Raw genomic sequence first — 27,068 nt, 5'->3', positions numbered from 1 at the left:
TGAGAGGCCCTGGGGAGAGCACTCCTCCTTCCCGGGGACTGGATGACTTGCAGGATAAGAAATTGGATTTCCACTAGCACAATACTTACAAGATAAAGAACATCAAAGACAGGTAGGAGAGGAGGCACCCTGATTTCCTAAACCAAACGTGGAGCCCAAAGGATTTCCCTGTCATTTATAGCTAGGAGAGATGATCCAGATCATAGGTACAACAATGAAATATTGGCCTTTGGGAAATCTTTCTATGCACTGCAAGACAACAGGAACAAAACTCAGAGACATCTAGGGCCAAGGTTGCTTATGTGGAATTTCCACTCCAAGTTTGCCTATCCAGCCAAATGGGAGTTCCTCAGCTTGTGCTTGGACACCTCCAATACGAGGGAGCTCATTACTCTCAGGACCAGCCTCTTTCTACTTCATGGAATTCAGATGGTTAGAAAATGAGCTTTCTTATCATGCCCAACATTTCTTCCTCATAAAATTCCTGCATTATTCCTTGTTCTGCACTTGGAGATACATTGATCAACATGAAATAGACACAAGCAGCTATCCCATGCCCCTTCTTTCACAGGACTGCCCCTCTGCACTACCTCCTCCCACTCCCCACTGAGCTTTCTTTTCCGTTTGAAAGATCACTGAGGTGATGTGGTTGCCAAGTCCATTCCACAGGCCCAGACTGCATGCCTACTGTGTGCAGCTAAGCATGGCTTTCCATGCTGCAGTGGATATAGGGTAGGTGGAACACATCTCTGTCCTCTGAAGGTCTTCGGACTCAACACATGAAAAGTGATACATTTAGAGCCAGGAGTGGATGTGTCAGCAATTGCTGTGTAACAAACCACCTCAAAACTTAATGACTGAAAACAACCGATTATTATAGTTCACAAGTGTATGAGTCACCTGCGTGGGTCTGTGGATCTGTGCTCTGTCCAGCCAAGCACAACTAGAGTCTCACCCATGCATCTCAGACAGCTAGAGGGCTGGCCATTGGCTCGCTATTGGCTGAAGTGACTAGGGTGATGGGGACATTGTGCAGCAGGGCTCACCCAGGCTGTTCTCATAGCAGCTGGACAGGGTTCTGAGACAGTGAGCGGGAATATGAAGGCTTCTTGAGGCCTAGACTTGAAACCAGTGCTCATCACCTGCCACATTCTGTCAGCCAGGGCAGGTCACAGGCCAGCCAGGACCCACAGTCTGGAGAAATAGATTCCTCCTTTTCATGAGAAGAGTTGCAAAGTCACATTGTGAAGGATATGGCAATCAGGAGGAGTGGAGAAAGGGGTCATTTTTAAATTACACACAGGTCGAGTGCGTAAGCCATGGCCAAAAGTAAGAGGCCCCTGAGCATGTCCTCTACAGAGGACATGGAGACAGTGAGACCAAGGAGGAAGAATTGGCCTCTGCTTGGCTTTCCAAATTGCAAATACTTTTTTTCATGGGGAAACTCTGTCTCTACTAAAAAATACAAAAATTAGCCAGGTGTGGTGGGGTGGCATGTGCCTGTAATCCCAGCTACTCAGGAGGATGAGGCAGGAAGAATCACTTGAACCCAGGAGGCTGAGGTTGCAGTGAGCCAAGAACACACCACTGCACTCCAGCCTGGGCAACAGAGTGAGACTCCGTCTCAAAAAAAAAAAAAAAAAAAGTAAATACATTTTTTTCTGATTATGACAACAATATTGAACTCACAATCCACTCACAAAATCAGCTTCTCTTAGGTGCTGTCACTCTATGGCACTTTGCACCACTACTTCTATGGGAACTACCCAGGAAATAAGAAAACGCTTTATTCGTAGCATCCTGTGAGCTTAAATACACAAAAGGCCCAAGGCATAATGTGGGAAAATGGAAATATTGTGCAGAAGCTGACTCTATTAGTCCATTTTCATACTGCTATGAAGAAATACCCAAGACTGGGTAATTTATAAAGAAAAAGAGGTTTCATGGACTCACAGTTCCACATGGCTGGGGAGGCCTCACAATCATGGCAGAAGGTGAAGGAGGAGCAAGGGCACATCTTACTTACATGGTGGCAGGTAAGAGGAAGTATGAGCAAGAGGGGGAAAAGCCCCCTATAAAACCATCAGATCTTGTGAGAACTCACTATCACACAAATAGCATGGAGATAACTGCCCCCATAATTCAAATCACTTCCCACCAGGTCCCTCTAATGACACATGGGGGTAATGGGAATTACAATTCAAGATGAGATTTGGGTGGGGACACAGCCAAACCATGTGACTGACCCAGAGGCAGTCTCTACGGGGTGGGTTCTGCCCGGCTCACAAGGTTCCCTCTCCCGTGGCCCAAGCAGCCACAGCAATGGGATGGTGGGAGCCATGTTTTTCTCTCCGTAATCCCTCTCGGCATTGATGGTTGGACAGGCAGAGGACACCTGATCCAGCTGGACCAATCAGATTCTGACTTTCAGGAAGGTGGCGCTCCAGGCCAGAGAGAATCCAGTCTGTCTCTTGTGGGATCTTGGGAGCTAGGGCAGAGGAATATGGGGATTGAGGGGCCAAAAAGACCCCGAGGAGAGGGAAGAGGAAAGCTGGCACTCTGACCCAACAGGGACAGGAGTGAGAAGGGGAGGCTCCACCCAGCGCAGGCCTGTCTCCTTACAAAAATACTGTTTATGCTTAAGGTATCCCGAGTTGGGTTCTCTCACTTGTAAACAAGAGTGCCTCAGTGCTGCAGACACGAAGGTGCAAATGAACATGAGCTGGCTAGAGGTCATGGCAGCTTGGGGTCCCTGAGAGAGGTTGGGGCGTCAAGGAGCTAGGGGCAGTGAGGCCGGGAGATGGTCCCCGGGTGGAACAGGAAGGGCTTTGAAGGAGGGTGAACGTAGTTGAGGGGTGACTGCACAGCCTCAAGGATGTAGAGAGGGAAATAGTGGACAGAATGTGTTCCAGCCACTGCCTAGGGAAGGAGATGGAGCTGGGGTCAGGGAACCAGCTGAAATCTTCACTCTCTGCACCACCCCAGCTCCAATTTGAAGCTTACAAATTTAAAACTTCTGCTTGTAATACAAAACAAAAAAAGTAAAACAAGGCAAAAAAAAAAAGTAGAGAAAATACAGTACATGACAAAAAGGACATTCTGGTGAATGCAATAAGCACTCTTACCAAATCCTCAGGGTAATACACTCCAATAGGAAAGTGGGCAAAGGGTATCCTCCAAAAAATAAACACAGACGGCTCATCAGCTTGAAAAGAAATACAACCTCTAATCATAACAATAATAAAAGCACATTGTAAACAAGATCCTGCTTTTCTCCTATCAAACTGACAGGCTTTCTTTTTCAAGATAGTACTTTGTGCTAACGAGGGTGTGGGAACCTGTCTCCCTCACACGCTGATAGTAAGTTTGGGGATGCAGCGTGGGGATTTCTCAAGCTATTTGCCCAGGGTAGCAGTGCAGGTGGTGCCCCACACAGATCCCCTGTGTACCTCTTCAGTGACAAGGGCGTGTGTTTTTTCTCATCAACTTTCTCTGTCAGAGCCCCCTTTGTGGCCTAATGGAAGGGCAGAGAAATTACTACTACCTGGGAGTACGTCTTGATCCCTGACGAGGCAAGTACTCAAGCACCCAACAGCCGTGCTCCTCGTTGGGATAAGTCTGGGGTGTCTTTTCTCCACTGGCTCCCAGAGTCACCCAGCAGGATTAAGCTCCGATTGACCACAAGAGAGCCAGCTGTGGATGGCCATCACCCCTTCTCACTCTGCCACTCCTCTATCAGTGTTTCCTTTACTTCCTAAATAAACTCCTGGCCCTTGAATCCTCATCTCAGGGGAACCCAGACTGAGACAACTAGCAATTTGTTGTAAAGCACTTTCCAACAGAAGTAATCATGAATATGTGGAAAGCCTTAGCTACTAGGATGTCCAGTGAGATTGTTGTTGTTGTTGTTTTGTTGTTGTTGTTGTTTCTGAGACAGAGTCTGGCTGTGTCACCCAGGCTGGAATGCAGTGGCATGATCCGGACTCACTGCAACCTCCGACCTCCGAACCCCCCAACCCCGGTTCAAGCAATTCTCCTGCCTCAGCCTCCCAATTAGCCGGAATTACAGGTGCTGGCAACCACACCCGGCTAATTTTTTATATTTTTAGCAGAGACGGAGTTTTGCCATGTTGGCCAGGCTGGTCTCAAACTCCCGATCTTAGGTGATCCACCCACCTCGGCCTCCCAAAGTGCTGGGATTACAGGCATGAGCCATTGTGCCCAGCCGAGGTCTTTTTTTTTTTAATTAAACAAAATAATAAGGGTGAATCCAACCAGAAGTTATGGTTAAATAAATCCTGGTATATCCATGAAATAGAATACTGCTTGGCCACTGAAAATGAATTAAATATTATACAAAAACACCTTGGGAGAATCTTCATGACAGAGTAGAAGAAAGAGTGTTAGCAAACACTAGGTATACTTAATATATCTGCAATATTTATAAGTATGTGTGTCTGCCACAATTGTAACTGGGGTTATTTCTGGGCGATGTGATTACCGGTTATTTTTCTTTTCTCATGCATTTATGCATGCACACGCAATGAAGGCGTGTGTGTGTGAACCTCTATATTTTCCAAACTTTCTGTCATAATCATGCATTACTTTTGTAATTAGAAAATGCAACTTAACAATAAATAAATGCAACACCAGTGAAAACACTTAAATAGAATTTATATAAATTTATTAATTTATTTTTAGTTGTAGGAAACATCAGGAAAAAAGTAAACTTGCCCAGCACTTCATAGCTGTATTTTGGGTTTTTATCAAATTCAGCTCCATTTGACATAAGCAATGATTATCTTCTCAAATACACCACCTACCAATTTTATAGCATCATTCTTTTTCCCCTAAGCAAGAAATCATATGCTGTTCTCAGTGCACTCCAAGCCATTCATTCATTTCACCTACGCTCTAAAGGTACAAAGCTTCCCTTCTTTAAACACACAAGGTGGCACCTATGAAGCAGGACAGAGATGAGGACTGACCATTATCGGTTAAGGATCAATCGCAACCATCTGCAGAAGCCAAAAGATAAGACTAAAACTGCCATTTGCAGTAGGGGCAGCGGTGGGACCACCTTTGAATCCCGCACTCCCAAACAGGCCATGTTTCAGAGTAAGAAAAGTAATCTAGAATGCCAGCCTGTCTGCACGTCCTCTGAAAAATGGCACACGTCATCCTGATCAAAGACACCGGAGGGGGCACGATACATATTCAAATATCTTTACTGACTAGCGAGTCTATTATTTTTATTTAAGAGAATTTTTTAAAGCACTCTGGGGCTGATTAATTTATGCAAAGTATTTCCTTAATAAGAATAAAATGAATTTAACACTGATTCTGTTTTCAAGTTTGGAAATGACTAGGGAATGGTTCAAAATTTTACCTTATTTCCCACCCACTTCTCAATGGGTCTTGGATTTGTGGGCTTTCTTAACTCGCCCTTTTTTCCCGAAGCATTTCCGGTAGCCATAAGCACAACATTTAAAGGTGATGAAGGCCACTGTCAGCGCGACGGCCAAGAGGAAACCGATCACGTCCAAGGAATGGTACTGGTACCAGGTGAGGTCGTGGGCTGCGGGGCGCAGGTGTGGCGCGCCCTTGTGCCTCATCACAAACTCCACCCAGAACACGGCCAGGTCCAGCGGCTCCACCGGGCGGTCCTTGTGAAGGCTGGAGAGGCGCATGATGTTCTCCTTGTAGCTAAACACAAAGACAGTTTCGTTACGCCTGGAACACCTGTGGTATGAACAATCCTCTCTTTATGCTCATTGCTGCTTAAGAAGACTACCAGATTTTCCAAACTTGGGAAAGGAAACCTGTTTCTATTATTGTTGTTGTTGTTGTTTTTAGATACAGAGTCTTGCCCTGTTGCCCAGGCTGGAGTGTAGTGGCACAAGCATGGCTCACTGCAGCCTCCAACTCCTGGGCTCAAGCCATCCTCCTGCCTCAGCCTCCAGAGTAGCTGGAATTACAGTCATGCACCACTATGTCTGGCCAATTTTTAAATTTTTTGTAGAAACAAGGTCTTATTGTGTTGCCCAGGCTGTGTTACTATTATAACCTGAAAGGTTATAATTAAGAACCTTATTCTTAATAAATGTTATTGATCTCTTGAAAAAGAAGGAAGAGAAGGAGGGAAGGAAGCAAGGAAAGGAGGAAGGGAGGGAGAGAGGAAGGGAGGGAGGGAGGGAGAGAGGAAAGGAGAGAGGGACGGAGGAAGGAAGGGAGAAAAAGAAAGACCAAAATTATATTTTAGAAATATTTTAACCTTGCTTCCTACTCTTCTTCTTTTCTTTTTGGTGATATTTTGTGAGAAATTTCATTATATTTTCATATAGTAAAATAAAGAAAGGAAAATGTCACGTCAGAAATTATGAATAGTCTCCTATTTGAAGTTGTAAACAACCACCTCTGGCCAAATTAAAAGCCATTTGTAAGTGCCAAATCCAAGGTGATGATATATTTGTAATTCAGTCATTGAAACATTAAACTATCCAGGTGCTAGATTTAGCATGAGGCAGTGTCTGTGCAGCCACTTAGTGCAAAATGGATTTCTGTTTATTCTGGACAGTGTTCATTGCCCAATCAGAACATCTCAATCCAAAACGGGTTAGGTGCTTCAACCCTTGGTGCTACAGGAATGAAGAGGAGATTGAAGAGGAGAGGGAAAAGGAGGAGGAAGTAGAAAAGGGAGAAGAAAGAAAAAAAAAGGCACTCCTATTCAGGACTAATTATGATCGCTGTTGACTGATACAGTTTGGATATTTGTCCACACTCAGATCTCATGTTGAATTGTAATCCCCAACGCTGGAGATGGGGCCTGGTGGGAGGTGTTTGGATCATGGGGTCAGATCCCCTGTGCTTTAGTGCTGTCTTCCTGATAGTGAGTTTTCACGAGTTATTGTGAGAGCCAGTCATTACAAAGTGTGTGGCACCTTCCCCCCCAACTCTCTCTCGCTCCTGCTTTTGCCATGTGACATGCAAGCTCCCGCATTGCCTTCTGCCATGAGTAAAAGCTCCCTGAGGTTCCCCCGGCAGCCAAGTGATGTCAGCACTATGCTTCCTGTACAGCCTGCAGAAACACGAGCCAATGAAACCTCTTTTCTTTATAAATTACCCAGTCTTGGGTATTTCTTTACAGCAATGCAAGAACAGCCTAATACACTGTCTTTAAACATATCTATAATGTTATTTGGAAACATTATTATAATGTAATATTAGTACTTGGCCATAAATCATGTTAAATATCATCTTCCTTCTACATAAACCTTAAGATGGATTTTCTTGGAACCTTCTTTTTTTATTTTAAGTAAGACGGAGTCTCACTCTGTCACCCAGGCTGGAGTGGAGTGGCACAATCTCAGCTCACTGCAACCTCCGCCTCTCAGGTTCAAGTGATTTTCCTGCCTCAGCCTCCCAAATAGCTGGGATTACAGGCACACACCACCATGCCTGGGTAATTTTTTAATATTTTTTTTTGGTAGAGATAAGGTTTCTTCATGTTGGCCAGGTGGTTTCGAACTCCTAACCTCAAGTGATCCACCTGCCTCGGCCTCCCAAAGTGTTGGGACTACAGGCATGAGCCACCGCGCCTGGCCAGAACTTTCATTCATTCATTCAATAGTAGTTGAGCACCTATTATGGCCTGGTTGTCTGCATAAACTGATGTTTGAAAATTTTCCACTTGTTTTTATTTTGTGTAGGCACTATCCCCAGCTCAGAGTGTTGGAATCATGGAGATTCACAATCAGACAGGGATGGCTCAAAAATGAATAGATGAAAGTTAGTTAATAAGTTGAGCTCATTGATTTGTGTTTTTTAAAAAAATAATGTATTAGAGGACTTTCACCAAGTCGTTCTTAGGTTACAGGTAGTTATCTATACCACTGAAGAAAGAGTCAAAATTATATCCATAATGTGAGCCTCAAGAAGGAGCTTCAACAGTGCAGGGAAAGAAGTCAGGTTTTAATGGTATTGATATGTGAGCAGGACATCCTGACATTGAGGTGGCCAGAAGAAGCCGCTGGAAGGAAGGAATGGGACCACACCACCCAACGCTCTGGGCACATGATGCTCAGGTTATGTGGACTTTTCTTTTTTTTTTTTTTTTTTTTTTGAGACAGGGTCTCACTCTGTTGCCCAGGTTGCTGGAGTGCAGTGGCATGATCATGGCTCATAGCAGCCTCCAGCTTCTGGGCTCAAGCAATCCTCCCGCCTTAGCCTCCAGAGTGGCTGGGACTACAGGCGTGTGCCATGGTGTCTAGCCAACTTTTATCTTTTATCCAGTGCCACCACACACACATTAGCACCTCAAAGGTGGGAAGTCAGTCATCAGTCCTCCCCTGTTGTCCCTTGCTCAAGCTCGTGTGTCCCCCTGTGTTCTATCTCCTCTCATCTGAACATGCTCCAGCTCTTCACATCTGTCTTCCTGACTGCTGCTTCTTTCTACAGGAGGTAACCATGGGAGAAAGCAATGGACACTCTCATAAACACACGCACACACACACACACACGCATATGAATGCACACGTGTGCACCCACACATGAGCACAGCCACATGCACAAATGCACACGCACATATGCACACAGTATCTATTGTCGGATGAAATCTACCACTGGCCACCACTTCTTCCCATAAGGTTCTAATAAGCCTATTACCAGTGAGCTTGACAGTAATATACTAACTTTAATCCAGAAATCATTTGCCCTTTGAATCGTTTTCAGGGCCACATTTGAGCAAATTTTCCTTTGCTCTTATTCTAAGCCTTTGTCTGTGATATCTTATAGCTCCTTCATTCATAAACCCCATGGACAAAATTTCTCACAGGTTCCAGTGCTGCAAAAAGCTGTACCTCTAAGCATTTGAGTTGTTTTTCTCTTAAAGATACTATGCTTCTTATAATGGAGTATTTCTTTCTGTGCAGGAAACTTATGGATCAGATGTCTATTATGGCAACCTTTTTATATAAATTGGAGTTTTAAATCTAACGGGGGAAATAAAATTCTAAATAAATTATATGATAAATTATATAGAAACTAAAGAATCCTTTTATAAAGTGAATAATAACCTCTAAATTATCTTATTTATAAATCCAGGTCGGACGCGCTGGCTCATGCCTGTAATCTCAGCACTTTGGCAGGCCGAGGCAGGTGGATCACCTGAAGTCAGGAGTTCAAGACCAGCCTGACAAACATGGTGAAACCCCTTCTCTACTAAAAAATACAAAAATTAACCGGGCGTGGTGGTGGACACCTGTAATCCCAGCTACACGGGAGGCTGAGGCAGAACTGCTTGAACGTGGGAGGTGGAGGTTGCAGTAAGCCAAGATTGCACCACTGCACTCCAGCCTAGCTGACAGAGCGAGACTCCATCTCAAAAAAAAAAGAAGAAAGAAAAATCCAGATTTTTATGTATTTGTTTTTATATTTGAAACAACGCTATTAAATGCTATGTAAATGTTTCCATATTTGAAACAATTTTATCATGAATGCCATGGCCAAAGTATTCTTCTGTATCTTCTTTCTTACCTTTTGTCATTGATGACTGCTTTTAGAGCATTTTCTAAATCTTCAGAAGTCATTTCCAGAACATTCAGGGTCACTCCAGCTCCCTTAGTCTCCATGCGCTTTGCATTGTCCATCTGATCACCAAACAAGGGCATCATCACCATGGGAACGCCATTGCATATGCTTTCATAAACACCATGGGAACCAGCATGGGTGATAAAAGCACGGGTCATCGGGTGACCTGAGATGCAAAATAGGGAGGATGTCAGGAGTTACATCTCTGAGTTTCACAGCTGGACACATCTAGGTTCTGAAAACACTCCAAAGACTCAGTGTTACTCACATGCCCTTGCAGAAATTTGCAGAAGAAAATGTGGGTTGAGATACCCCACTAGATAAAAAGCAATGTAGGATATGTTGGCCATAATATTTTCAAGCTCAACAATCCTTTAGAATAGCTGTGCTTAAGCCATTTTCTTAATTTGACCCTGGTTTGACCTATACATCCAATCCACCCAACATACCAAGCAGATCGTTTTGGGGTAGCCACTTAACAAGTATCGTGTTGTTCGCAAGATTCGATGGTCGGGTTCCAGTGTACCGCCACAGGACCTGGGAGGGGCAAAAAGAGCAGAACGTAAAGAAAGAACATAATATGATTAGAAAACAAATCTGCTATACTAACTAGAAAAGGGGGGTTCTCTGAAGGAACACAGTCTTTAACAGAGTGGGAGGATCAGTAACTGTGAAGGCTTCTGAGGACTGGCAACTTTCGGCATCTTGTTTTGGAGGTTTAGTTACAAGGGTGTATGCACTACATGAATTTGTGATAATTTATCAAGCTGTGCACTTAGGATTTTTTCACTTTCCTGCACTTTAAGGGAAAGTTTGCTTAATGAAACAAGTGGATGCAGAACTATAAGAGCAGAAATGTAAGACATAAATTCAGTGTTCTAACCAACAGCTTTTTGGAGAAATACTTCTATTTAATATGAAGAAACAATATCCCATTTATTTTATTTTTAAATAAATTCTCCCTAATACACTTTTGAGTCTCTTAGAGAAAACGATACTTCTGAGTGTGGTGGATCATAGTTTAACAGAGTATTTGAGAGTCAAATTGAAAACAATGACAACAACCACAACAAAAAAAAAAACTTTGGATTAATAGTTGGGAAGTGGCAGGGAAAAGCCAAATCTAAAGTTCCAATTAAGAGAATTAATCTGGAAGCTGGAAGTCTGGGATTAGAGCTCCTGCGAAAATAGATATGAGGCCATAGTATAGAATCTTCTTACTGTCTGAGGGATTTTGCCCAAAGCATCAGCAATTGCCATAGCTTTCTTCTCTGGAATTTCTGAGACCATTGATCCCAAAGAGAAAACCACAATTCCATGTTCTCCAGAAGCATTAATGTAGGCTTCAAATTCCTAGAGCCAGAAGAAAAATTTTCAGTTAATTTTTTCTCATATTCTTTGATGACTACATACAGTAAGTTATGAATTAGATATCTTCCTCTTAAGACTATGATTAAAGGCATGCGTGTTTGAGATAGAGTAAAAAATTATTAATATGTAAGTTTTACAGCATTTTCCTCTCCTTTACTTCCTTCTAAAGGAGGAAGGGTTCCTGCTTACAGAATTAACCTTGAGATGCAAAATCCAGGTAATGTGCTAGTTTTCCAAAAGAAAAGCACAGGTACATGCACACACATGCACATACCTGTACATACACACAGTGATAATTCCACTTAGAGGACACAGAGCAAGGCATCAGTGATACAGAAGGGAAGAGCTGGGAAGGGCATGGTCCCTTTAAATGATATGGAAGTAGGGAAGGGAAGTGCTGGGTAGAAGAGGGTGTGGTCCCCGGCGAGGGCTCCACCCCCAGACCTGTGCCCATGGACCTAGGTGAGGACGGGCATTTTTGTTTTCCTGCCTAAATGTTTCATTTCCCAAAACCACCCTGGCCTGCCACGCCCCCATCATGTGCCTGTAAAAACCCCAAGACCCTAGCAGGCAGACACACAGGTAGCTGAACATCGGGAGGAGCACATCAGCGGAGGGACGCAAGGACAGCTGGACGTTGAGAAGAACTCACCAACAGGCACCGGCAGGCCACTGACCAGCAGAACAACGCGGAGTTTGGCTGAGGCAGTCGGAGGAGAGCCCAGGCCACCGAGCCTAGGCCACCGAGCCCGGGCCACCGAGCAGTCTGACTCCAGGGGAAACCCTTCCCATTCCATCCCCTTCTGGCTTCCCCCATCTGCTGAGAGCTACATCCACTCAATAAATCCTTGTACTCATTCTCCAAGCCCAGGTGGGATTCGATTCTTCTGGTACACCAAGGCAAGCCCCCAGGATACAGAAAGCCCTCTGTCCTTGCGACAAGGTAGAGGGTGTAATTGAGCTGGTTAACACAAGCTGCCTATAGAGGGCAAAACTAAAAGAAGGCCATAACCCACGCCCACTGGAGCTTCAGGAGCTGTAAACATCCACCTCTAGACACCGCCGGTGAGGTCAGAGCCCCACAACCTGCCCGTCTGTATGCTCCCCTAGAGGTTTGAGCAGTGGCGCACTGAGAAAGTGAGCCCCTCCCGCTGTCACACGCCCTGTGAGGGGGACAAGGAAAGTTTTCCTGTTTCATCAACATGGCAATTCTTTTCCCACTGTAGATTTTCAGTGGTCCAATGAATCCCCCAAGAATCTCTCAAATGGCTTTATGGGTTTATTTATTATTATTATTATTATTTACTTGAAGTTCTGGGATACATATGCCATGGTGGTTTGCTGCACCTATTGACCTATCCTCTAAGTTCCTCCCCTCACCCCTCACCCCCCGCACAGGCCCTGGTGTGTGTTGTTCCCCTCCCTGCGTCTATGCATTTTCACTGTTCAACTCCCACTTATGAGTGAGAACATGCTGTGTTTGATTTTCTGTTCCTGTGTTAGTTTGTGGAGGATGATGGCTTCCAGCTTCATCCATGTCCTTGCAAAGAATATGATCTCATTCCTTGTTAGGGCTGCATAGTATTCCATGGTGTATATGTACCACATTTTCTTTATCCAATCTACCATTGATGGGCATCTGGGTTGGTTCCATGACTTTGTTATTGTGAATAGTGCTGCAATAAACAAATATGTGCATGTGTCTTTATAGTAGAATAATTTATATTTCTTTGGGTATATACCCAGTAATGGGATTACTGAGTCTATGGTTTTATGTTTGCAAAGAATACTGAGGGCACTAATATGATTGTGTGATGTGGCAGGGCTTGCCCAAACTGAGGGGTTCCCTGGGACATGTGATGTTCAGTGCTAAAACCTGAACAGTCCTGAGGAAGCCAGGATGCTGGTCACCCTAGATGTGAGACACAGGAGACCTCTGACAGGGCTCAGCAAATGCAATTTGCACAGCAGGACTCCTGCCAAGCCTGATTTGGAACATGACCAGGAAAGCCCCAGACACTGACCATCCTTCTCCCAACGTGAGCCCTCTCTCCCCGCCACTCTCACCAGCCCCAGGCCCTCGTGAGTCCTCTGGCTCTTAAGGGCTTTGTCTTTGCCTTTTCCCTTGGGCTCATCTAAAAGTCAGGGAGGACAGAGTCATCCTCTCCACCACCATGCTGCGTTTTTTGGTTTGTGGCAAGAACACCCTGAGGATGGTTTTTCTGAACTCCTTCCTCCCTAGGGTCTGCACCACATCTCTCCCCTCTTTCTCTCCCTCTTTCTTGGGGAGACACAGCTCATTTCCAAGTGCTCTTCAAGTTCTTTCTTCTGAGCGATGGTAAATGGCTTACTTAAATTTCCTAGGACCTTTGCTCTTCATGAAACCCACTCTTACACTGAAGCTCATCTGGAAAAGGCCAAGTCTAAGTTCTCCTCCAGGCACGCCCTCCCACACGCCCACTCAGCAATCAGCAGGACGTGATTCACACAAAATTGAACCCACAGGTCCATAAACATTCGAAGTTAAATAGCAGGAGATCACGAAAGTTTAAATGGCACAAAAGTTCATCTAGAGATTCACGCAGGGCAAACTGCAGAGAAGTTGTCATCATGGCCAACTCCTACCTGAGCCAGCTATTATGAGGCTCAATAAAGGTGAAGTCCATCCCCTACTTGGCAAAGCTTCCCTTAAACTTCGCCCTGACTTCACAGTTACCGGAATGACCAAAGAGTGAAGCAACATATTAACTGAAAATAACACTCCAATCCCCCACCATTGATTCCCTTCAAAAAAAAGATGAGATGCCCCCGAATGAGAGAATTTCCCTGTTCTGATGAGACTTCACCAGCCAAAATGAGACATTTAACATAACTCCTAAACTTTACCAAGAATTTTGTATTTTTAGTTTAGGCTTTTAATTAGATTGTCCCTTCCCAAATGCATTTCATTTTCCCAGAATTCTTCTTTAGCACTTAGACACCATGTGGGTCATCTGTGACTTCACCATCACGCATTCCCAGTAACCCACATATATCTCAACCTTCCCTGCTCCCAAGCTTTCCTCTCCTGGCCATCTCAAAGCCTTGGTCCTCACTAATCTTCCGTTTAGTTATTTTTCTCAGACCCAGCATTGCGATTGATTGTCTGTGAACCACTGCTATCTTACCCTGGCAGGGGAGGAACATCTTGGAATTCTTGAGTTTCATTCCTTTTCTCCCAATATTGTTCCACTATCTCTTTTCCTTCAGACACACCAAAGACACGCCAATGCCAGGTTGTGCTTTCTCTATGGACTTCTTTGTGCAATAAAAGTTTTATCTTTATTTTTAAAGTTCGGGAGTTTTATCAAGAGTATTGAGAATAGGACCATCAACACAAGAGGACTGGTAGTGCAGAGTGGCATTTTTAGTTAACAAAGGAAGAAAGAGAAAATAAAAACAGTAACTTGACCAACCAGTAGAAATCCGGAAAAAGGAGAATGGCAAAGTCAACTAAACATAAAGTAAACTGAGAGAGTTACAATCAAATCTATTAATTGTTAGATTCAAATAGGCAAAATGCACTTATTAAAGCAACTGCCTGACTGGATTAAAAATACCAGTGCCATGTTGTTTAAAAAGGAAGAAAGCTTGAAGACAAAGGAGTACTAAAGATGTGCTAGGGAAATGTAAACAAAAATAATACAGAAGTGGTAATATTAATATCCAAAAAGTGGAATTTCAGTTTAAAACATTCAACAAGACAAAATAGGTTACTAAAAGGTACAATTTACAAACATATTTTCACACCTAAGCCTGACTGCACCAAACAAGGCAACAACAAATATGTAGTCAACACAGTTCACCACTTAGACATTCATGGTTATATCAATAAATGCCAGAAAGGCAGCTGATAAAGTTCAGCGCCTCTCCTACAAACATCCTCACGCAAAGAAGGAAATTATCTAAATCAATAAAGCCTGTTCAGAAAACAATGGCTAACATAATGCAAAATAATGAAATGATAATCAATTTCCACTAAAATAGCAGCAAGACGGGCATCTTTCCTATTGCCAGAATTATTCAACTGTTTTTAGAGATTCTAATAAATTCAATAGCCCTGACATTTGGCATGGAATTTATAAGAGAAGAAACCAAAATTTCTTTATCAGCAAATGACTGCCTATTATTTTTTATTATGAAAATCAATATTTTGATGAGATAGCTGAGTAGTGAGTAGATAATCAGCTAGAGATAGAAATGGAAAAAAATAACACATTCACAGTAGTGACCAAAAAAAAAAAACCATGTAAAATACTTAAGAAAAGATGAATGAGAAAGAAACAGAACAAACGTTTTTTAAACTACAAAATAGCTTATCTTTTTAAAGGAAGTGTTTGAGGTCACAAGAACAAAACTCCTGGAATACAAATTGTAATGTTCCTCTGTGGGGAACTAGACTAGATCTCCAGCAGAATACACTGTGGTACACAAGTACCATGAAATACTATTTCATAGTTTAAAAAGTAATAGCATTTAAAACTGGAGTGATATCCATGACATATCGGTAAGTGGGCAGTGGGAATACACTGTTACTCTATTTTGTAGAAAAAGCAACCAAAAAATTTTACATATGTTTCTATATACATATTGGTATGTAATAGCTGGAGTACAAAGAACTAAAAAGAGCTATTGTGGATTACTCTCTACCCATTAACTAGACCTCAGTTGGCACCTATCTTCTCATTCATTAATTTAACACATATTCGGTGGGTGCCTATTCTGTGCCTTAGGTGCTGAGATTTATGGGGCGCCAAATACATGCAGACCCATTGGCAGGTGTTGAAGACGCAGTATACAGTGGATGTGATTAATGCAAAGTCACACATGTCCCCACATGGCTCATGATGTGAAGCGGACAATCAACAACTATCTAAGTGAAATGGCTGCCATATTTGATGTGCTATGAAGGAAAATGCACAGAAAATTAAAAAAAATAAAATACAAATCACATTGGAGGTATAGTGGAAATAAGGTCTGGTGCTCTCCGAAGGTGAGATCAGTCCCCTTAATGGGAGCCAGACTCAGCACCTGGGAAGCGCCTGGGCTGCCAGTAGATCCTCAGCCAATCTTTGCAGGATAAATGAATGAATGCTCTCTGAAATGTCACCTCCTCAGAGAGTCATTCCCTAACCCTCCATCTGAAGGAGCCTCTCCTGTTCTTTTCTATGCTCTGCTGAGATTTCGATGAGGATGTGAATGCTACTTTTTGCATACTTCAAACTCTGTAGGGGAAAAATAAACCTAATAGCTTGAGAATGAAACCTACAACCTTTCTGTATCATGTCAGAACCTGACTTCTGGTGATTCACTCATTAGAAGAGAACGGACTGCAGGATCCAGCTTCTTATCAGAATACTTAGAAACTGGAGCTTTAACCAGGGTCACAAAGGCAACTTTCATTGCCAGGATCTATCATCACCAAAGAATGATTTCATCAGTCCTGAACACTGCCTGCCTGACTGAATCCAGGGCAAGGTGCAGGCTTCAACTGAGTTTTCTGCAGGGTGCCCCAAACCCAGCATCCTGTGCCTATGGCATTTAACAGCTTGTTGTTTCTAATTGATTACTATCCACTGCAGCACACAGAGTAAAATGTCCAAGGAATGCTTTCCCGAAATCTCAGATACCAAGAAATCATCCAGAAGATGATGCCAAAGACAGACTCAAACCTAGGAGTCAAAAATTAACAAAAGAGGGCATTTTAAATTATCTCAGAATGCTTGCTCAGCATATATCTGGGGCTAGTTAATCGATCCAAAGTAATACATCTGAAAGAATACATGCATGTAAAAGTCCCACTCCAATACACACCTGGGATAGTGGATTTTGGTGAAGGCAGTTGATTCCACCAACAAAAACCATATTGGGCATGAGGGGCCTAGGGTAATCCTTCACAAAGTCACTTCTAAACAGCCAGACAGATGCAGAGCTCAATAGGTCCTGGACAGTCACCTCTCTCTGAAGGAATTCTGAGGCAAGGGTTGCATACGGGGAATAAACCACGTCGCACAGAAAGTTCTGTGAAAAGGCAATGAGCATGTTCTTCACCCGCTGCAGGAAGGTCATGTGATCTGAATGAGAGGAGAGAGGCCTGGGCACGTAGGAGAATGGGTTGGGGCACTGGGTAGCCTCAAATTCCAGGCTGCATGGCAGTGCATGCAAGAAGAATACAGCGGGCAGAGACAGGTACTGGGCCACGATGGGGCTGCAAGGAAGGAAAGGGTCCGTCAGCATGACATCAAAGCTGCTTTCTGCCAGGGAGGCCATGAGCTCCTTGTTGTGCAGTAAGTGGGAACAGCCAGACAAAAGCATAGCAGAGTCCTTTTTTATTTTCTTGTATGTTTTGATCACACGCTGCAGGAAAGAATCATTCTCAAAAACATTATGCCCGAGACTAACAAAAGACTCTTTCACATCCTCCCTTTGGAATGGCACAGGGTACGTCTTCAAGGTGTAAAATGCTCCGTCTCTGATGTACAACGAGGCATCAGGTGCTAGGACAACTATTTCATGTCCCCTTTGCTGCAGCTGCTGGATGGTCCCAAGCATGCTCAGCCAGTGGCTGCCATCCACTGGGATCAACAGTATCTTCCCAGCATGGGACACCACTGGGCCCAGCACACACAGCAGCAGGCCCAGGACAAGTGGGTGTCCGCCCTGGGACTCCACAGCCATGGCGCCTTTGCTCCTGCCAGAGGTTCGCCCTCTCCTACTTATATATATATATGGCAAAAACCAATCGATACACCAAGTTAATGTTTGACTGTGTCACATGACTATAAAAAGCTGTCAGTCCACAAAGGTAGCAGGGAGTTCACTTTCAGAGATAAAGAAGGTGGAGCTTTATTAGGTTTCTTAATAGGCAACAACAGTTGAACTGGCTGGAATTTCATACTCAAATCACATTCTTGAGTGAACACAGCAAAGTACTTCCAGAACCTCAGGATCCATTAAATTAGTATTTCCACAGACCAACAAGTGTTACCAGAGAGGAAGAAGGACGACTACGTAGTGAACAAGTTAGGCTTCTTTTCCAGAAATTAAACAGAAAGCTTTTTAGAAAGCCTTTTAGAAAGAAAAGAACACAACTGTACCCCCGCTTTCGCCATGGAAACCTGTAAGAGTGCCCACTCCACAGCTCCCCCGGTACTGCCTGCTCACTTGTATCATGTGTTTCATTCCTTGGTCCAACAATATTTATTGAGTCCAGCACAGTGTGGGGTCTTGAGGCTGCAGCAGAGCCCACCACACGAGCACGCGCCATGAGGTGAGCCAGACTCACAATTTAAACACAAGAGCAGGAACTTAGAAATAGTGAAGCATGCTAAGAAGGAAATGAACAGGTGGGTGGGTGGGGCGAGGCGGGGGTGGGGGGCGTGCTGGGGTAGAGAATGACCAGAAAGGGAAATTCACTGGAGCGCATGTGAACAGAAGTCTTCCCCAAGGACAGGCCTTTATTAGTGTGAACCTGAAAGAGCCAGTCCTGTAAGATAGATCTTGAGTGGCTAACTGGGCCTGGATTTAAAATAGAGCCAACTGGCCGTTTGCTTACTACAGGTCACACGGTTACTCTGAGTGTCCTGAAAACCTGTACCTTTTTATAGTTGAGATTTTCAGCGCTCATCTGAACCAACCAATTAAAGCTCACCCACCTCAGCCACTCAGGGCTCAGCTTCATCAACCAATCAGAATGCAGCTGCACTGACCAATAAGAACTAAGCAAGTTTCCATCCTTCATTTGCATAAATGGACCTGATTGGGAACCTGGGAAGGAACTTTTTGCCGTGAAACCTGCCTGCCTTATGTTCTGTGGAACTCACCTTCATTGTGTACCAGAGGCTGTAACTCCCTGGCTTGCAAACTGTTCACTAGAACAAAGTCTCTTTCTTCCAAATTCCTTTTCAGAGAACTTTTGTTCACAGCAGGAAACCAAATAGATAAGCAAATTCAATTAAATTAAATTGTACTCATTCCACTGGCCCAAGATCCAGGGGAAAGGCATTTGGGGAAATTCTGATGACTGAGTTGAAGTCAAAAGGGAAAGATGAGCAAAAACAACTCAAATTTGTATTTATTGATCATGGACTATGGGGCAAGTATTGTGCAGCCAGAATTGGAAGTATTACACTCTTTTTTGGGGGGATATACTGCTGTATTATACAATTCCAAGATAACTGCACAGACCCAACATTTGAACCATACACATCACTGGCCAGCCATACTTGGGGATGTGCTTAGAGGATCATAGAGAAACAGCTAACTAGAGTTTTGGTGTCCTATGGGACATATTAACAGGTAATTAGGGTACCCTCTCATTCTTCTCCTTAGAGTAGGTACTTTGCATGCACACGCACACTGAAGCTCCTCCCCACACCCAAACACTCTTCATTTTTTAGGACCAAGATTCTGGGCAAGCAGAATAGACATAGCAATGCTTTCACTCTTTGTTGTGTCCTTATTAGAAATTCTGAAATTCACAGTTTAATTTAAACCTTAAGGGTGATAATTCTTCCAAAGTCCCAATGCTGTGTGAGTTCATTTGCAGATTATAGAGAGTAAAGGGGCTATAAACACATAAGTCACCACTGTAATGATTTTATGACTTTCCTGCATCATGCAGAGCTTCCAAGCTTTTTGAGGCTGCTTCTGCTGTGTACCTGGATGGTTTGTGGCCACAGCTCTGCCCTTGACCAAGAAATACTTACTAATCTGAATAGTAGGCAATCCACATTCACGCTCATGAATTACAACAGAGAACCACTACTAAGCAATCCAATTAATATCTGCTCTGAAACCAAAGCAGAACCCATTGCTAATTCCCTCATCTGCCAAATATTTATGGAACGTGTGAGCCCTACTGGATGGCAGTCACTATGCTAGGAACTAGGCCCAGAAAGTCAAGTTAGAAATGGTCCTTGTCTGAAAGGAGGGGTCAGGTAGACAGAGACAAACTCATGACCAGGCAATTACAGGGGATGGTGCTCTGGGGGCTGAGAAATCACACAGCAGGGCAGCAATATGATGGTCTTGCTTTGGGGGCTGCTAAAGAGTGACATGTCCATGGAAAGTGTTTCTGGAACCCTTTTGAAGGTACTTTCTTTTTAAGCTGAAGACATAAGTTAATAGGCCACCATCGGACACACTCCCAGCTCCTTTCATCTCCTTTCATCAAATCAGAATGACGGGCTTATTACTAAAGGAGCAACATAAACATGTCCAGTGCCCTGTAGATCATCTACAGGACCCTCCCGGGAAGCAAAGCCACCTTCCTTGAATCCCTTGAATTCCTTGAATTTCCAAAATCCCAGAAAAACAGCATTTTGTTCTGTTCTGCCTTGTATCTTTTAGCAGTTTGCATATCTGTCCTTGCTATTAGACTATAGCTATATCCCATATATATATATATATATATATATATATATATTCCTTACAGGCAAGATTTTGACTTTGGAATCATGCTATCACTCAGATGCCAGTCCATGGTTTTGGAGACAGTAAGCGCTCTGGACATGTTTCTGTATAGAAGTGACTTTTCTTCTCTTTTCGTTCTAGACCCTGCATCCAAGCCAGCAAGTAAGTGCTGAATCTGGATGTTTCTACCACTGTCTCTCAGACCCAGCTGCCATGGTCCTATTTCAGGGCCCCAGCCCCCCTGTTCCCCAACCCCCAGCTGTCCCTTCTGAATCATTGCATCGGCTGCCACCTGAATAACCCCACCTCACCACCACTTCTGGAACCTTGGTCAGCAGCTTCCTGGGCACAGAAAATTCAGAGTCCTCTGCCTTGCTCTCAAAACTCTGGGATAGACCCCAGCCCACCTGTCTAAGCTCATTCCTCCTCTCTAGCCCTTCTGCTTGCCCCCTCCCTCTGCCTCTTACCCTCTAGCCATTCTGGATCCCTTGCTGTTCCCCAAACTTCCTTTGATGTTCTCAAATTGCTTTGTTCACACTGAACTCTACCCTTGGCCAGCTTACTATGACTGTTCATTGCGTGCTTACCAAGTGCCAAGTCCGGGTTTCAGGTTATGTAACTAGAGGTTATATAAACTCAGAAGTTTGTTCTGGTGAGATAACACATCCTTATTACACCTAATACCCTTTATGAACCGTTAGAATGTTCTTTGGTTAATCATTTTCCCCTTGGAATTGAGTGACCTTTACTAGTGTATTGCCCCACAATTTATCAAAGCAAAGAATCCAGTGTCAAAAAGAGAATAAGGAGGAGGTGAAGAGAACTCAGATCTCAAAAAAAGTCCCCCCAAAATTTATCGTCATGATATAGCAGTTCTAGCGGAAATAATCACTGCATCCCATGTTTATCCCCAGTGCTATACACACGGCCTGCAAGTCTTAATGGTTTCGATACAGTAAATAGTGCTGTATTTCCTTTTGTCTGAGAGGATCTCCCTGGTTGTTTTAGCAGTCAAGAAAAGTGAATAACATGCACATTTGACCCTCCATATACTTGGGCTTCACATCTGCAGATTCAGCCAACAGCAGATTGAAAATATTTGGGGGGAACAACAATGAAAAAAAACCAGTGCAAATAATACAAATAAAAAACCAATACTGTAAAACAACTATTTACATAGCATTTACATTTATTAGGTAAAAGTAATCAAGAGATGACTAGAGGTTTAAAGGAGGATATGGGTAGGTTATATACAAATACTGTGCCATTTTATAAAAGGAGCTTGAGCATCTAGATTTTGGTATGGGGAAGGAGGGTTGTCCTAAACTAATCCCTTCAGAATACCAGGGACTACTCTGCTAGACTAGCGATTCTCAAAGTATGAGCCAGGAAATCCTAGGGATCCCCAGGAATTTTTCAGGAGAATTTTACAAAGTCAAAACTATTTCCATAATAATATTACTTGATTTTCTCATTGTCATTCTCCCACAAGTGTACAGTGGAGTTTTCCAGAAGCTACATGGGGGATGTGTAATATCACAATAGATAGAATGCAGAAGCTGACATGAGAATCCACCTCTCTATAGAGCCAAGTACTAAAGAGAGATGCAAAAACTGTAAAATGATGCCACTCTTCTCACTACATTTTGTCTCAAAAAAAAGTTACATAAAAAGAAGGTTTGTTAGTGTGTCATGGGTTTATTCTTCTTAAATTGCCCAATGAATATGTCTTTTTAATTCTGTTTTAATCTCTAATGCAGTACGTATGATAGATATAATCCACATGAACAAAAGCAAATGGGCACCGGGGCTGGAACGTTAGAGAACTGCAGTCCTAAACAACAGGATGTCTTCAGCCCCGGTCAGACTAAACTCACTCCCACCACCCTCTTCCCTCCTGTGGCCGAGGAAAAAGACTGATATAAAGCCTACTTTAAGAAAAACAGTTCTTCAGGCAGCCAAAGTCAAGGCCTTCTCTTTTCCCCAACCTCTTTTTCCCATCCTTTTTGGAGACCATGGCTGGTTGGGGGCCGGAGTGGGCGGGGCCTGGTCTTGGAGCATCACAGGGCCTCACAGAGCCTCACAGAGAGCAGGGCCAGTCCCAGGAGCACTGCATCCTGGGATGCGAGGCGCTCACAGGCCTCGACCAATGAGATGTGGCTGCGTCATAAGGGGCGGCCCTCTGGGCGGCCCACGTCGCCGAGCCTCTGGCCTGTGGGCGCGTGCTGGCAGCCTTGCCGCTCGCTGTGCCAGTGCCTGGTGGGCCGTTCTGGCCATCCAGCATGGTGGACTACTACGAGGTGCTGGGCGTACCCCGGTAGGCCTCGTCCGAGGGTATCAAGAAGGCGTACCGCAAGCTGGTGCTCAAGTGGCACCCTGACAAAAACCCCGAGAACAGGGAGGAAGCGGAGAGGAGATTCAAGCAGGTGGCTGAGGCCTACGAGGTGTTGTCAGACGCCTAGAAACGCGATATCTATGACCGCTATGGCGAGGCGGGGGCGGAGGGCGGCTGCACAGGCGGCAGGCCCTTCGAGGACCCCTTCGAGTACGTCTTCAGCTTCCGTGACCCCACGGAGGTCTTCAGGGAGTTCTTTGGCGGCCGGGACCCATTCTCCTTTGACCTCTTGGGAAACCCCCTGGAGAATATTTTGGGGGGTCAGAGGAACTCCCCGGGAAGCAGAAGCAGAGGGTCTGCACCCCTTTTCTCTGCCTTCAGTGAATTTCCAGCTTTTGAGGGTGGTTTTTCTTCTTTTGATACAGGATTTCGTTCCTTTGGCTCCCTGGGAAGTGGGGGCCTTTCTTCCTTCTGCATGTCCTACGGTAGTGATGGGACAGGCAGCTTCAAGTCCATGTCGACTTCCACTGAAATAGTTGATGGTAAAAAAATCACCACCAAGAGAATCATTGAGAATGGCCAAGAAAGGGTGGAAGTGGAGGAAGACGGAGAGTTGAGTTAAAGTCCTTTCTAATAAATGGCATAGAGCAGTTGCTCCACATTGACACCAAGTAATTCCAGTCCACATTTGCCTTTAAGCACATCTGGAGGAATAGCGGACTTTTTTTAGGATTGAAAGTGAACTTTACTTTCAGAACAACTGTACCCAAGAATTTATAAACACTTTATGCCAATGCCTGTCTTTATTGTTGGGACTACACGGATAGGACCTCTGTTTGTCTTTCGATCATTGTAAATATCTGTATGCAATTTGCTATTTATTAAACTTAAGCCTGAGGCAGACAATGATTATTTGCTAGTGCTAGGACAGAATGTTCATCTCAGCACTTTGAGCCTTACCTTTTTCCGTTGGGAAAGTGTGAGCCAGGTGGTTTGCTCTAAATCATTTGGCTTCAATGTTTTACTGTGTGGTGGTGAAATCTATGAATATATTAATACTCTGGCTTAATTTAATGATGGCTTTTAATTGCACATAAATGCTCGTGATGTAGGAAGAGTTGACCATTATTTAGATAAAAGGTTAAACCCAGGCTTTATAAAAGCAGGTAAACCTGGCAAAGTGGATGCATTCGTTTCCTATCATGGCTGTAACAAATTACCCAAACTTGGTGGCTTAAAACAACACACGTTATTCTCTTAATATTTTGGAGGTCAGACATTTGAATCCTATATCACTGAGCTGAAATCGGTGTAAGAAGCATGTTCCTTCTGAAGGCTGAGGACAGACCTTGGAGTTGTGTGGTTGGTCAATGATATACTAGGACTGTCTTCAGCCCTAACGTGGTTCTCCAACTATGGTAGGTCCTGGAAATGTAAAAAAAAAAGCGTTTCCAAAGGGCCACGCAAAACTATCCTATTGCTGTGCTTGGGGCATATCAAATTAGGTTGATGAAAGCCAAGTGCATCTGTAATATTGTTTGGGTGAGGCACCATACACACAATTGAGAAAGTACCTTTGTGTTGGCACGGGTTATGCCCCAAATGAAGACCTTTTGGGGCATATTGCCTTGGGGTAGTCCATCACAAAGGGTCCCATCTTCTAGGGTCACCTCTGAGGAAAAGTTTGCATGAGAGCAAAAGGGCAACAACTAGACAGGCTGAAAAAAATTAAGAGCAGCATGCTGGTAATTTTTTACAGAAAAATCATGGCCTGAACACATCATTAACCAACAAATACTGTGACAATGGGTTTGGATATGCTCTAGTACCCTCAGAGTCCAATCTGCATGGAATGGCACCCAAGTAATAAACAGCAGGAAAATGGCAGTCAGCTGGCACCATCCCACAGGGGCACACGGGGTCTCACACTGAACTCTGAAATCAACATGCTCCAAGGTGCCTGGTTAGTTGCTTCTTATATAATAACTATACAAGAAGTATCAGAATAAGACAGACTGTCAGAGCTTTTGAAAAATGAGTTCATTTTTTAGTGATCCGGATAAGGGAACTTACATGTGTGAAGATACTCACTGAGTAGTTTGCTGGGGATGGGTTTGCTTATGGAGCAGTTCAGGGATAAAAGGAGTTTTGAGGTGGGAGGAAGGCATGGGAACAGTTTCATGGTAGTTTTTTGTGTTGTAAATCACCACTCTGGGTAGGATAGAATGAGTGGGTTTGTATCTACACAATTGGTTACATAAATCCCATTGTTCAGTGGTCAGCAAAGAGTGGCGTACCAGTATCACTCAGAGGTGGATCTGTAACAACGCTGGCTAGTTTTAATAGTTGAAAGCTAACACAAAGTTCAAATTTTGATATATCCTAGATTACTGATGTCATAAATGGGAAGTGTTCCTTCTACAGAAGTGTAAAGCTTGTTTGGTTATTGTTTGTTTGTTTGTTTGTTTGTTTGTTTGTTTGTTTGTTTTAGAGACAGGGTCTCTCTCTGTAGCTGTTGCCTAAGCAAGATCATACCTCACTAGTAAACATGAATTTCTGGGCTCAAGTGATCCTTCCTCCTCAGCATTCCCAGTAACTGAGACAACAGCTACCACACCTAGCTAATGTTTTTTTAAAAAAAATCTTGTAGAGATGGGAATGATGTTAACCCACTATGTTGTCCCAGCAAGAGCATTTTATTTAAAGAATTTTTAGAATTCAAAAATCGCTTTTTAAAATGTCTCATCTCAAAAACATAACACTGCTAGAGGCCTATATGTAGGTATTCATCTTTTATAAAAGGGTTCGATAAATCAGGTTTTCAGAATGGAAAAAGGGGCATTTCCTCTGTTGCAAAGATGACCCTCTTGAGACCCCTAAAATGAATTCCCTCCATGGAAACACTTGTTCCTTCTCACCAAGCACACCAGGCAAGGAAAGGCATGACCCTGTGAGCCCCAAGAGACCTGGAGTCCTGTGACCATCGCAGTAGGGTCCAAAAAACCAAAATGCCAGATATTTTTTCTAGCTGGAGTTCAACACAGCTGATTTTAGTTCAGCTTACATCACACACTAGAAAGCATCTAGAAGAGGGAATGATCCTTTCTGTCCATCATCTTCTTCTCCTCTGATTCTACTTTCTGTCTCGAAACAGGTAGAGAGACTTCCCCATCTTGGGAAATCATTCACACAACAGCTTACCTTTCTAGGAATTTCTAATTCCACTTTCTCATCAACTTTCTCAATAAATGCAGATTCATTTCCTTTTCTCAGACTCTCCTTTAAACCCTTTCAGTATAACTTCAATCACCACCAATCTTGTATTAGTCTGTTCTCACACTGCTATAAAGACATACCCAAGACGGGGTAATTTATAAAAGACAAAGGTTTAAATGACTCAGTTCCACATGGCTGGGGAGGCCTCAGGAAACTTACAATCATGACAGAAGGTGAGAGATAAGCAAAGTCATGTCTCACATGGCAGCAAGCAAGAGAGAAACAGAGAGGAAGAGTTCACTTGTGAGTGAAGGAGGAAGAGCCCCTTATAAAACCATCAGCTCTCATTAGAACTCACTCAGTAGGATGAGAACAGCATGGGGGAAACTGCACACATGATCCAATCATCTCCCACCAGGTCCCATCCTTAACACATGGGAATTATGGAGATTACAATTTGAGATGAGATTTGGGTGGAAACACAGAGTCAAACCATATCATTCTGCCCTCTGACCCCTCCCAAATCTCATGTCTTTTCACATTTCAAAACCAATCGTGCCTTCCCAACAATCTTCCAAAGTCTTAACTCATTTCAGCACTAGCTCAAAAGTCCATAGTCCAAAGTCTTATCTGAGACAAGGCAAGTCCTTTCCCCCTATGAGCCTGTAAAATCAAGTTAGTAACTTCCAAGACACAATGGGGGTACAGAAATTGGGTAAATATTCCCATTCCAAATGGGAGAAACTGGCCAAAAAAAGGGGGCTACAGGCCCCACGCAAGTCCAAAACCAGGCAGCGCAGTCATTAAATCTTAAAGCTCCAAAATTATCTCCTTTAACTTCATGTCTCATATCTAGGTCATGCTGATGCCAGAAGTGGGCTCCCACAGTCTCAGGCAACTTGGACACTGTGGCTTGCAGGGTAAAGCCCTCCTCCTGGCTGCCTTCAGAGGCTGGCATTGAGTGTCTGTGTCTTTTCCAGGCACATAGTGCAAGCTATTGGATCTACTATTCGGGATTCTGGAGGATGGTGGCTGCCTTCTCACAACTCCACTAGGCAGTGCCCCAGTGGAGACTCTGTGTGGCGGTTCCAACCTTACATTTCTT

The 27,068-nt window shown here is 43.7% G+C and overlaps 2 protein-coding genes across 6 annotated transcripts in view; one reads left to right on the top strand and one right to left on the bottom strand.

Moving 5' to 3' along the window:
* Positions 1-4,657: 4,657 nt before the first annotated feature.
* The window catches only part of UGT1A6 (UDP glucuronosyltransferase family 1 member A6), a 99,744-nt gene continuing 77,333 nt past the window's right edge, over positions 4,658-27,068 (bottom strand). For 4 of the 5 annotated variants that reach the window (XM_031008570.3, XM_004033389.5, XM_031008569.3 and 1 more), the window contains exons 2-5: positions 10,810-10,941; positions 10,038-10,125; positions 9,535-9,754; positions 4,658-5,706 (exon numbers count right to left, since the gene is read on the bottom strand). In XM_031008570.3, coding sequence (XP_030864430.1) covers positions 5,409-5,706; positions 9,535-9,754; positions 10,038-10,125; positions 10,810-10,941 — 738 coding nt within the window. In that variant the 3' untranslated portion in view covers positions 4,658-5,408. Of the gene's footprint in view, positions 5,707-9,534; positions 9,755-10,037; positions 10,126-10,809; positions 10,942-16,812; positions 18,259-27,068 lie in introns of those variants that run through there. The other variant, XM_004033388.5, reaches the window with a different exon arrangement.
* On the top strand, positions 22,599-23,656 carry LOC101148022 (dnaJ homolog subfamily B member 3). The gene is given in 2 exon segments (XM_031008572.3): positions 22,599-23,360; positions 23,363-23,656. Coding segments are annotated over 2 exon segments (726 nt in total). The 5' UTR covers positions 22,599-22,694; the 3' UTR covers positions 23,423-23,656.

The sequence above is a fragment of the Gorilla gorilla genome, chromosome 11, assembly GCF_029281585.2.
Source record: "Gorilla gorilla gorilla isolate KB3781 chromosome 11, NHGRI_mGorGor1-v2.1_pri, whole genome shotgun sequence".
NCBI lineage: Eukaryota > Metazoa > Chordata > Mammalia > Primates > Hominidae > Gorilla > Gorilla gorilla.
The sequence above is the reverse complement of the archived record's forward strand: the minus strand, read 5'-3'. Positions and strand labels throughout refer to the sequence as shown.